At 48.8% G+C, this 12860-nt stretch overlaps 1 protein-coding gene across 1 annotated transcript in view; it reads left to right on the top strand.

The window, feature by feature from the left end:
• The window catches only part of NPTN (neuroplastin), an 83255-nt gene that overhangs the window by 62169 nt on the left and 8226 nt on the right, over positions 1–12860 (top strand). The window contains exons 5-6 of the mRNA XM_066278074.1: positions 8747–8880; positions 11028–11301. Of these exons, the coding sequence (XP_066134171.1) occupies positions 8747–8880; positions 11028–11301 (408 nt within the window). The remainder of the gene's footprint in view (positions 1–8746; positions 8881–11027; positions 11302–12860) is intronic.

The following is a 12860-nucleotide window of genomic DNA, read 5'->3' as shown; positions in this document are numbered from 1 at the left end:
TTCTTTGTAAGCTTTAAAAAAGTTTGCCTGAGGCCCAGGGCCATGTTCTAGGCTGAGTTCGGCTTGCGGTGGGGGAGATAGCTGCCTTGCATTAGGATGGGCTGGGGGTGAGTCGGTTCCAAAGCATAAACTCAGTTATTCCCTCAGTGCCTCCACGGTGGGATAAGAAGCGGTTATCTTTATATAACTCATGGTTTGTAAAATGTACTGAGTAATAGAGAGGTAAGAGGTAGCTGTACTCAAGAACAGAGAAGTCCAGGGAACGTAAGTGACCTCTGCTGAAAGGAGCCTCTGAGAACCTTCATGTACAGTTCAGACCATCCACATATATTCGTTAGCACCTGTTCCACATACAGCCCTGTTCTTCCCCCACTGGCTTTCCCTGCAGTCCAGAACTCCCTGGGGTGTTGTTTGGGCATAGCACTTTGGGGAGTGAAGGACTTAGGTTAGCCAGGGACTGGGTATTACATGTCACATTATCAAATCTTGAGTTACTTATGTTCAAAAGAAGGCTGAAGGAACCAGAGAGAGGGACACGTGTCTGGGAACAGACATGAGGCAGAGGTTTCCCATCCCAGCCTGTGGATACCTGTCAGGACAAGGATTTGGAGCATGGAGAGTCTGCAGGTAACGAGGAAGACCTTATATTTCAAGTAGTTTTCTTTCTCTGTTTTAAAGGACAAGTGTGATGTTCCATGTAAATAGGAATATACTGTGATTGTTTAGGATGGTATTTCTTAGCTATTTAGTGGATGACCTGAGCAGATGTCGGAATTAGAAAACGAAGCAGGGCTGACCAGGGAAGAACAGCAGTGACGAGACCTGAGTGGCTCTGGGGATCCACTTAGAGAGCTCTCAGGAGGCCTTGCTTCCCAGCTGTGGAGTCTTCAGAGCTCATATCTTCCAGAGATACCACACCTCATCCTAGAGCCCTGATGGTGAACCTTTTTCTAAAAACCGCTCACTTTTGCAGTGCCAGTCAACCTGGTCCCTCCTGCCCACTAGTGGGCGTTCTAGCTTTCATGTTCCAAACCGCGCCGCAATTGGCCCACCATGAAAGCTGGAACGCCCACTAGTGGGCAGGAGGGTTCAGGTTGACCTGCACTGCAAAAGTGGGTGGTTTTTATAAAAAGGTTCACCATTATGGTCCTAGAGAATCAGTGACTGAATAGGTGTCAGGTTTTTTTATCCCTGTACTTCTTTAACCTTTTAATTTTTACTCCCTCCTCCTCATTTTCACTAAAATTAAAAAAAGAAGTACTCAAAAGAGCAACTAAAAATTATCTTTGTAATTTACAGAGATAAAAAGAAAACCCCTGTCATGACTCCCAAACCCTGTCCTCATTTTTCAACCATTGTGACCAATCCAATAAACAAGGAGTTTGAGTTTTATTGCTGTTTTTCAGAAAAGGATTTTAGTCATCAAATCTTTTGCAACTCCCATGCCGGTGCCTCTTGTACAACAGTACATCCCAGTCCCAGGAAGGTTCGGGTCTCCCGTCCATCAGGCCCGTCATCTCTGCCTGTTCAATGGACTTTTCTGATGAGGTTCAGACTTCTGGTGGCTACGAGAGCCAAGATTGAACTTGTTTTTCTCCTCCCTACTTTGTAGCTTTCGTTCTATTTTGAGCATTAGGACTAAATGTTAGGGTTCTTGTAAGCGACCTTGCCTGCGTTCCTATTTCTTGGTCTGTTGCATGGCCATCCCGGTGATATGCCTGAGTCCGCACTGTACACTCACGTTTGTACAGAACTTTCAGCATGCAGAGCGTTTTCACTGCCATTTGTGTGATATTGATAGGTGCTCAGTTTGACAGATGAGGATGCTGGGTGGTTGTGACATCCTTTAGGTCAGAGCTGATGTTGAAGCTGGTTCTGACCCAAAACTGCTCTTGCTAGATAAGTCTTTGAAAGTATGATAACATCTTAAAGCTTCTAGAACATTTTGAACATCAACCTTGAGTCAGATAACCATACCTATTCTTCTTTTCCTCTCACCAGGGTGCTACCCTGATGCTCCTTCGTAAGACCGAGAATGGCTAACATTGTGCACTCTGTGTGCCTTGCTCTGTACTGGGTCCGATGCTCGTTCCTTGCCTCTCCTTTAATCTGCACAACTCTGAGGTGAATGCTATTACTGTATTAGCTCACTTTCCAGGTGAGAAAATGGAAGCTGAAGGGAATTAAATTATTTGCACAGAATGAAGAGTTAGACAGTGGAGCCTGGGTCCTCAGTGCCAGAGCCTGCACCCCTGAACACTGAGCTGTGAGGCCACATTCCCCACAAAACAGGAGCCCTCTGACTGAGAAAAAATGGCTGTCATTCTGGCCCTGCCATTCCACTCACTGTGACCCTGACTCTTTCCTCCTGGGCCTCAGCTGCCCAGTGTACGATGAGGTGGAGGGACTTTAAGGTCTGTCAGGCTGTCATGGTCTGCGGTTTCCTTCTGTGGACACAGAAGAGGGAGTGGGCTATCGAAGGAAATGATTTCTAAGCTTTTTTCCTAGTGGCTGTGACTTGCAGCTTCTCAACTTTGAGAATATGACCTTAGTGCTTCTACACCTCTGTTCACTCATCTGCCCGTCGTATGGGCATCCCCCCCCCCCCCCCCCCCCCCCCCCCCGGTCTCCTGAACTCAGACGCTGGGCTAGGAACGATGTGACAGCAGTGCCTCTCAGACCTGATGTGCGTGAGCCGCGGCCTGGGCAGCAGGCTTAGTGAGGCACTCCAGGTGATGCCAATGCATGTCCAGGGTTAGAGTCTTTGTCTTGGAGGAGAATGTCAGTGCCTCCTGCTCAGGGTTTCACCTGCAGGAAAGGAAAAAAGCCTCACCAATAGGAGGCAACACTAGCACAAATCCCAGACTGCTCTAGTCTCTACAACCAGTGGTGAACCTGTTCTGTAGAGAAGCTTATTGAACTTAAAGCCAATGTCTTTCTTGCTTCCATCTTGACCAATTTTATATTGCTTGTTGGGCTTGGCTTTTTTCCCCCCTATTGATTTGAGAGAGAGCAGGTGTAGGGGAGGGAAGGAGAGAGAAACATCAACTCATTTATTTAGTTGTGTACTCCGTGGTTGCATCTCATATATGCTCTGATTGGGGATCGAACCAGCAACCTCAGTGCACCAGGATGATGCCTTATCCACTGAGCCACCTGGCCAGGACTAAGGCTTTAGCTTTTGGCTAAGCTGTAAATTTTAGCTGTCCCTCTGCCTTCAGCAAAGCCACTAATTTGCTTACAGCAAAGATGAAGTATCTCTGGGACTTGATATTTTGCATAAAGGAAGCAAAGAGATCATCTGTACAGTATCATCATGTTTATTTAGACATCACACACTTATTGGAAACACCTAAAGGATGGGGTGTCTCTGAAAATAAGTTGGAAAAGCCCTGGCCGGTTGGCTCAGCGGTAGAGCGTCGGCCTAGCGTGCGGAGGACCCGGGTTCGATTCCCGGCCAGGGCACACAGGAGAAGCGCCCATTTGCTTCTCCACCCCTCCGCCGTGCTTTCCTCTCTGTCTCTCTCTTCCCCTCCCGCAGCCAAGGCTCCATTGGAGCAAAGATGGCCCGGGCGCTGGGCATGGCTCTGTGGCCTCTGCCTCAGGCGCTAGAGTGGCTCTGGTCGCAACATGGCGACGCCCAGGATGGGCAGAGCATCGCCCCCTGGTGGGCAGAGCATCGCCCCTGGTGGGCGTGCCGGGTGGATCCCGGTCGGGCGCATGCGGGAGTCTGTCTGACTGTCTCTCCCTGTTTCCAGCTTCAGAAAAATGAAAAAAAAAAAAAAAAAAAGTTGGAAAAGTTAATAATGTACTTTGAAAGGTGAATACCAAATAAGGTGTCCATTGGAGAGGCCCCATCCCTTTCTCAGCTCTGTTATGTTTATCAGTGGATTCAGTGGAACATACCTCCCTTGTGTAAGTTGACACTGGCTACAGACACTAGCCTGGCAGAGGAGCTGGACACTGTGCTGAGGTGTAGGCAGTCTAGGCAGCGGAGGATGCTGAGGAAGGTGCATCTGTTCTCAGCCAAAGGCCCAGGTCATAACATCGGGTCAGGTATTGCTGGGTAATGAAGAGTCCTTTGGAATCCTTGTGTGGCTGTTCATTAGATGCTGGAAGGATGCCCATGAACTAATGTGATGAGAGCATATTGCTAACAAGGTGAGAGGTTGAGCTCACTCCTAGTAGGTCTGTGATCTCTTTTAAGAGTCTCTCTGTTACCTTCTTACTACTCTGCCCTCACTCTTGCCATCGTCTCTGCTCCCTGAGAGCGCACAGGGAGGTAAAGAGTATCTGCTTTGTCGGACCCCTCAGACCTACTTTGAAACCAGCAGGACCTGATTAAGCGTTTCCTTATTAAATATAGTAAGCCCATATGAGGTGAGGCCCCTTAATCAGTATGAGTAAGCCATCAATGAATATTATTTGTCAGTATCTGACCCAATTAACCTTATTAGCGCCACACACAGAAGTCCTGTTTATATTAGCAAACAGGGAGGGAACACGTAATAAATCAGTATCTCTGAGTTCTTAGAGCTCAGAATGCCTGAGTCTGGGCCTAGCCTTTCTTTGCTGCAACTAATAGCTCAGTGTAAATGTTTACTTTGACTCCAAACTCCAGCCATGCGCTAGATTGCTATAGAGATGTAATTTCATCCTCACAAGACCTCTGTGGAGTATTATGGGTATTATTACCATTTCACAAAAGTGAACACTGAAACTCTGAGAATTTTCAATACCCGCTTTAGGTTATTCAGTGATTAAGAGTCTCTATAGAGCCTAGATGGGTTGACGTCTATTCTGCCGGGTAACTGTGTTTGTGGTCTGATGCTACATAGTAGTGGCTTAAAAAGCAGCAAACACTCAGCAGGTACCTCATCGTTTCTGTAGGTCAGGAAAAGGGAGTGGGTCCATGGGATGGTTCTGGCTCAGGGTTTTTCTAGTGGGTTGGAGCTGCCGTCATTGGGAAACCTGACCAGCTGGAGGGTCAGTTGCTTTCTTGGCCGCCTCACAGGCTCCTGGCAGAAGCCCGGGGTTTCTCACTGCATGGGCCTCCTCGTGGGCTGTTGGAACATTCCTAACATGGCAGTGGAACGTCCCCAGAGTGCGTGACCCCAGAGCAGACAGAGAACCTCGTCTTTTGTGAACTAGTATCTGGAGCTGTATCCTTTACTTCTGCTTTATTTCATTCCTTAGAACCCAGTCACTGGGTCCAGCCCACACTCCAGAGGGGGAGATGAGACCCACCTTCTGAAGGAAAGAATATTGGAGAATTTGTGGACTATTTAAAAACCACCACAGGTGGACTCTGAGCCCTAAGGGACCCTCTTTTGGACCAAGGCTGACACATGCTGAGAGGCTGCTGTCCAGCTCAGCTGGTGGGGCAGAACTAGGCTTTTCATAAGCAGTGCCATGAGGACAGAAGTGAATGTAGCTTTCCACTGACCCAAAGGCTAAAGTAATAGTTATTTTCATCACTCCCTATAAAGATAGAGTCATGTGGGTTGGGTTAATTTTCTCTCTGCTGAGTATACTAGTGGTAGTTCCACCATGCCAAAGGTGAAGATTGAGGGTGTTATTCTTTTGAGTACGCTAGGCAGAGGGGATACTCCTAAGCTTCACTCAGTATTATTTGCTGGGAAAGCAGCAGTAATCATTGAAAACTCTTTCTTATAGTCTTGCACTGTGTAAACATGGCCAGCTAATGTGGTGGGGTTAGCTCAGTTCCTAGTGGTGCTCTCCTCCCAGACACCAAGGGAGGAGTGAGGACCATGTCCACCCTCTCCCTGTCCTTACTTTCAAGTCTGTGTCTTTGCAGAACAGCAACTTTTTAGAGGCTGTGGAGTCATAAACCAGCTCAGTGTTTAGCTTTTTAGGTGTTATCTGTGTGTAATAATCTGAGATGAGTCCCCACAGCAAGAGCTGGTGACCTTGAACTCCCAGTACTCTTGGGGTTAGTCCGCTGGCCGGGCCAGGCTGGATGTCCCTGTGGACAAGAGTAGGGGGAAATGGGAGATAGATCCCGTGGAAGCTGATTTCTGAAATTCTTGTCTCCACCCTAGATGACTCCCTGAGATCCAAGCATGAGACTTAGTTCTGCTTGGCAGCTTCACTTGAATGTGAAATAAGTATCTTAAATTTAACGTGTCCTGAAATTTGAATGCCTGGCTTTAACTACCACATTAACTGCATCCCCAGAGAAAACAGTAAAGACAAGCAAATAGCACCCTGATTCTTCCGCAGTCTTCACTTCTGTGCTGGCAGCTTCATTCCTGCAGTCAGGCCCCAAACCTTGCAGTCGTTCTTGACTCCTTTCTCTCTCACATCCCATGTCCAGCCCATTAACAAATGCATTCACTCAGACTATAATATATATGCAGAACGTCTTGTCTGTCTACACCTGTCAGCCACATGTGGATCGTTCCATATCTGCACTCGGTATTCACCTGTGGCTTCCCAGCTGACTCAGAGTAAAAGCCAAAGTCATTCAGGGGTCATTGAGGTTCTGTCTGACCTGGGTTTCGTTCTCTCTGGTTTCCTCTCTTGCTTTCTTCCTGTTGCTTACTGCGTTTCAAAAACAACTCCCCATGCTCTTGTACATAGTGAGCACATTTCTGCCTCACGACTCTACACATCTCTCTCCTTGACATGTTCTTCCTGTAGATAGGAGTGGCCTGCTCCCTTACTTTCTTCATGACTGTTAAAATGTACTGCAACAGAAGGGTGTTCCCCACACTTCTGTCAGAGCTGGCATGTCGTGGGTGCTTAGGAAATGTTTGTCAGATTAATGAAGCACAACCAGAGGCAAAGGGGGTATTCTGCTGGTGTGTCGCCCACTCCCCCGTGACGGTGTCCAGTCCGTGTGGCCAGGGAGCTTCCTCCTCGGCGTGCTTAAGATGGCCTTTCATAGCCGTTGACTGAAGAAATCTTTGAGGAAGGGTGATCACTGATAAGTAAGTGACCCAGTAACCATGGGAGAAATTTGGCATGGTGGGAATAAAATCGAACCAGCCTGACCCACTCCCTTCTGTAGTGAGGAATTTTGTCTGGAAAAACAAAAGGACATTTCCTTTGTAGCATCTTCTTCAGAACACATCCCACACTGAGGAGCACTGAGCAGGCCTGTTGGGCAGGCAGTGCTTGTGGAGGCAGCAGGGGCCTCCTGTCCAGGTGCTCTGGAGCCTGCCTGGGATGCGGTCTGAGAGGAGGAAGCCACACCAGTCAGAGGGAGAACGTGGGGTCAGCCCCATGATAACAGTACAGCTCCACAGGCTTTGATGGTCGCAAAGTGAATGCTTTGACATCTTACCTGTGCAAGGACACGGGTGTAGGCAGGGGCTAGAATGCTCTCCGTTTGATATTGGGTATAGAACTGAAGCCACAGAGTAATTAAAGAACCAGCGGAGCTGGAATTTGGACCAGGCCTGTTCTCATCTTGGCCAAAGTGATGCCTGGCCTACTTTGAGTTTATTGCTTTCAGATTACTGTAACTTGTAAGGTATGATGGGAAATGCAGTCAGATCAGAAAAGGCCAGTTTCAAAGAGCTAGCCTCCACCTCAGGCTTCTTGGATTCTTTTTCTTTTCTTTTTTTAAATTTGATTGAGACTGTTTAGATTTTTATTTATTCATTCATTATTATTAGAAAGAGAGAGGAGAGAGAAAGAGAAGAGGGCAGGAGCAGGAAGCATCAACTCCCATATGTGCCTTGACCAGGCAAGCCCAGGGTTTTGAACCGGCGACCTCAGCATTCCAGGTCGATGCTTTATCCACTGCGCCACCACAGGTCAGACCCAGGCTTCTTGGATTCTTAAAGCCTATCTAATTTTTAAATCACAGGTGCTGTTTTTTTCTTCCTAAGTGACCCTAAAAGCAGAGAAGACCAGCAGTTCCTAGCATGTCTAGAAATTCCAAGATTGGGTTCATTAAGATTACTTCAAATTCGATGTATAAATCAGATTCTTAAACTGTTAGTCAAATCTCTTGGGACACTGGTTGACTTTCCTGCTCATTCCTTTCCTCCCTTGTGAAGACTGGTTTGCTGGATCCCCTCTCCTGGGAGAGCCTCGGCCATTGACACCATCAGATAGCTTCTCCAGGCATTCATTGTTTCTCATAATGTGCATGCAGTAGGACTCAGTTTTAGCTGTTTGATCTCAGAGATTCCTAATTTCCCTAAGGGAATATATGACTGGACAGAAACCACATTTGTCGTTAGTGAGGGTGTTTTAAGAAAAACCATGGTGCAGTGGATAGAGCGTTGACCTGGAATGTGTTGACCTGGAATGCTGAGGTCGCTGTTCAAACCCATGAGCTTTCCCAGTCGAGGCACATATGAGAACGAGAAGCAGTCAGTGAACAACTAAAGTGAAGCATCTATGAGTTGATACTTTTCGTTCCTCACCCGTCTGTAAAATCAGTAAATAAAATTAAAAAAACCAAAACAGAAAACCCCATTATAACAGCTTCTGTTTTCATTTTCTTCAAAGGATGGCTGAGTTTCGGGCCACCCAGCCTGTACCGTCTTTGAGTGGATTTACTTCACCTGTAGGAACCTTGGTGTCTGCTTGGGCCACATTGGTGGATGGAAGGGAGAGGGTGGGCTTGGTTCCATTGCTCTGCTCTCATGTGCAATGCATGTTATCAAAGCCGAATTTGAGGATGGGCCTCAAGACCACATTAGAAGGGGCCTTCATATCTTATTTTGGGCTGGCTCCCATGGTAACTGTTCAACATGCTTTCCCACAGCTAAACCTGCAATCACTGGTCATAAACGAAGCGAGAACAAGAATGAAGGGCAGGAGGCCATGATGTACTGCAAATCAGTTGGCTACCCCCACCCGGAGTGGGCCTGGCGCAAGAAGGAGAACGGCCTGTTTGTGGTGAGTGGGTGGCAGACCGAGTCTCTGGATGCCAGTTTCCTCCTGGGGAGATCCAGACTCCTGGGGCAGTTGCTGGAAGTGCCACACTGGCCTGGCTTGGTCACCCCTTCTAGGGCCATGAGTGTTATGTCATGAGCCTGGAGGCCACTGGCAACTTCCATCCAGCATGGACTACCTCGAGGAGACTTGTTAACACTGTCTATCTGCTAAAGGGCTAGACTGCTGTCCCTTCAGGCAGGACACTGGAGGAGCTAGCCCCAGTCTTAAGTTTTTGCTATTATTCTAGTCTGTTTTTATCCTAAAGAAAATGTTGTTGGAGTGTCTTAGTGTCACTGGGAAGACAAGATGAGGAGAACTGTTAATAGCATATTTCTAGACACAGGAAGTACAGGTTAGGAACCAAGGCAACCTGGTGTCACCCAAGGCGGCCTTGGATACTGAAAATTGGACAGGATCTATTCCATAAAAAAGGTTTTTAAAAAAAGCAACGTCTTTTGTAACCTGTGACATGATTCTTGGTGGGATTTGGAAAGTCAAAGCTTCAGCCTCTTTCTTTCTGACCCGCTGATGTCTGATCCGTTTCTTTTCTGTCAGAGGCTGTCAGGGCCTTCCTCCTGTCCCCAGGCCTTGCATGCCCAGCACACTGTGCAAGCATCCTCATTAATTATCACCTTCAGAATCAGAAGGACCTGGACACTGTCTAACCAGCTTCTTTAGAAAGGTTACATGTTCAGCAAGGTAGTTAGTGACAAAACCAAGGATCAAATCCGCTTTGTAAAAACCTTGAAGTCCATTTGTTTTCCCACTCTGTAACTCCTAGTGATGTTGTCTGGTGGTGCTGTGAGGGCTCTGGCGTGAACAGGGACTACTAGAGTTCAGGAATCCTTGGATGGAAGGTGCCAAAGCTGTGTGGTGTCCCCTCCGCAGGCCCTGAGCTGGCAGGGAAACACCCATTTCTCCCGAGTGGCCCCTGGAGGGAGGGCAGGCTGGGGGTCCTCAGTCGCCATTTTATTTTCTGTTCACATGACTGGGAACTCTTAAGTATCTGTTGTACTTTGAAAACTATTTAAAATCAGACATTGTTACTTCATCTTGCTCTCAGGCTGTACATCATTTAAAGGCCAGTGGTCGGCAAACTCATCAGTCAGCAGAGCCAAGTATCAACAGTACAACGATTGACATTTCTTTTGAGAACCACATTTTTTAATCTTAAACTATATATGTAGGCACATTCCTTATCAAGGTAGCACCCGCATGTGGTATTTTGTGGAAGAGCCACACTCAAGGGGCCAAAAAGCCGCGTGTGGCTAACGAGCCGCTGTTTGCCGACCACTGATTAGGGGACAGAACCCTTTTTAATGAAAGCAGGATCCGGAAAGAAAAGCTATTTCTGGGCCTGTGCCTTTGAAAACTGTTTTTGTTGAACACCCTAAACTTGGTTAGTGCTGATACAAAATGCTTTCAATTTTCTCTAGACCAGGCGTCCCCAAACTACGGCCCGCGGGCCGCATGCGGCCCCCTGAGGCCATTTATCCGCCCCGCTGCACTTCCAGAAGGAGCACCTCTTTCATTGGTGATCAGTGAGATGAGCACTGAATGTGGTGGCCCTCCAACGGTCTAAGGGACAGTGAACTGACCCCCTGTGTAAAAAGTTTGGGGACCCCTGCTCTAGACACTGATTTCAGCAGTTCTCTAGACTCTGTTTCTGGACAAATCCTATAGCTTTCTTAGATCTCTCTGTTGTTACAAAGCTTAATTCAGTCCAGTCCAAAATTCCAGTTTTACCTCCCGTCCCCTCACCCATGGCCTGCAAGGGGAGCGAAGAATTGTCCTTGCTCTGTCTTCTGTGGGGGTGGCAGTGGGACTCAGCCCTCTCCAGGTCTGCAGGCCGGCCCCCTTCACTAACAGATGTAGGGGAGATTAGAGGACTCCCACTGGAAGGTGTGACTCTGTCTCTCGGATGCTTGTTGACTGTTGTTGATACTGAAGTCAGTAATGAAGTATGCCGAGTTCCTTGGACAAAATGGCACTGACACTGTTCCCTCATCCAGCCACTGTTCTGCTGAGAATGGAGAACAATGTTACTCTGTACTGGGCATTGAGTCACATCCTCTGACCTTTGTGTGTTCTCACTTCTGCCCGAGCAGGACATTTTCAATGCTTCCGGCCGCATCTTCATCACCAACAAGGACAATTACACTGAGCTGAGCATCACAAGTCTCCATATCAATGAAGACCCTGGCGAGTATCAGTGCAATGCTACCAATTCCATTGGCAGTGATGTCGCAGTCACCGTTCTCAGGGTACGGAGCCACCTGGCCCCACTCTGGCCTTTCTTGGGAATCCTGGCTGAAATCATTATCCTCGTGGTGATCATTGTCGTGTATGAGAAGAGGAAGAGGCCAGATGAAGTTCCGGATGGTAAGAGCGTCCCTGCAAGACCACTGCCACTTTGGGGTTGCTTGCTGAGTGGTGTCCAGGCTCCCACAGTAGATCCTAAGGGTGTTGGGATTCAATCCCAAAAGGAGAGTCTTGTGTTGGTTTCTCACTAACCACCCCTAAGATGAGGCATGGAGAGCTGTGATGACAAGCTTTGTCCTTGCAGACTCTGGTCCCGCCTGCCCACAGCCATGTGCAGGGAGTGGGTGCAGTCAGTGTCAGCTCAGCTCTGACCTTCAGTCCAGATCATCAGGCAGGTTGAGCTGGAGGACAGTCTTTTTTTTTTTTTTTGTATTTTTCTGAAGCTGGAAACAGGGAGAGACAGACAGACTCCCACATGCGCCCGACCGGGATCCACCCGGCACGCCCACCAGGGGGCGACGCTCTGCCCTCCAGGGGCGATGCTCTGCCCCTCCGGGGTGTCGCTCTGTTGTGACCAGAGCCACTCTAGTGCCTGGGGCAGTGGCCAAGAAGCCATCCCCAGCGCCTGGGCCATCTTTGCTCCAATGGAGCCTCGGCTGCGGGAGGGGAAGAGAGAGACAGAGAGGAAGGAGGGGGGGGTGGAGAAGCAGATGGGCGCTTCTCCTGTGTGCCCTGGCCAGGAGTCGAACCTGGGACTTCTGCACGCCAGGCCGATGCTCTACCACTGAGACAACCTGCCAGGGCCGCTGGAGGACAGTCTTAAGTCAACTGTAGAAGCCACCCCAAGATCGCAGACTGCCTGGCCTCCCAGGCAGATACAGGGTACCTGACTGGTTGTCATGTGGTTACTGGCGTAGCCCTGTTGGTCAGTGCCCCGTCCAGTCAGACTGTTGTCAGGAAGGCTGTGTTCCTTCAGGAGGTTTTGAGCAGGTGAAGCCAGCACCTCCCATTGACCCATCTGACTTATCTGCGTCTCAGAGAAGAGCATGGTGGAGAGCATCTGGTCACCTCCTTCAGTTTACGACAGAGAGCTGAGCACTAACACGGAGTCAGAGAAGGGCTGACCATAGCAGCAGAACCATGGAGAATTGTTAAACGTTGGAAAGAACAACATTCTTACATTGTTGGACACACTTAGAATTGGGAAAGTCCTGGGAAATTTTCGTAATTTTGGTCACGGATGTCCCATTTCTAGCCCTGTGATTATAGCTGGGGGGCTCCTGATGGACACGTGCATCAGTAGTTCTTAGCTACCCTCCCCACCCATGCTGTAACATCACAGCAAAAGCAAATTTATTGGCCTGCCAGCCATGACCATCACCTGCCTGTCACTGACTAGCTGAGTGGAGGCTGTTGGGGGAGGGGTGAGGAGAGTGGGGAGGTGGGGGAGGGAGAAAACACCAGCTCTGCTGTGGCTGCTCCGGGCCTGCGGGCCTGCGCTGTGCACCTGGGTGCTGTGCCTGCCCTGCGGACGTGGCTGTGGCTGTGGCTGTGGCCGAGGGGTGGCTCTGAAGCACCCACTGGTGTTCGGGGACAGCACTAAGGGAGGTCTTGCACTCCTCGGGCAGAGGGCGGCCCTCTGGAAGGTTGGGTTTGAGAGCAGCAGCCACTTCTCTGCC

This window comes from Saccopteryx bilineata, chromosome 4 (genome assembly GCF_036850765.1).
Source record: "Saccopteryx bilineata isolate mSacBil1 chromosome 4, mSacBil1_pri_phased_curated, whole genome shotgun sequence".
In the NCBI taxonomy this organism is placed as follows: Eukaryota; Metazoa; Chordata; class Mammalia; order Chiroptera; family Emballonuridae; genus Saccopteryx; species Saccopteryx bilineata.
Note: the sequence above shows the minus strand (reverse complement) of the source record. Positions and strands in the feature narration are given on the sequence as shown.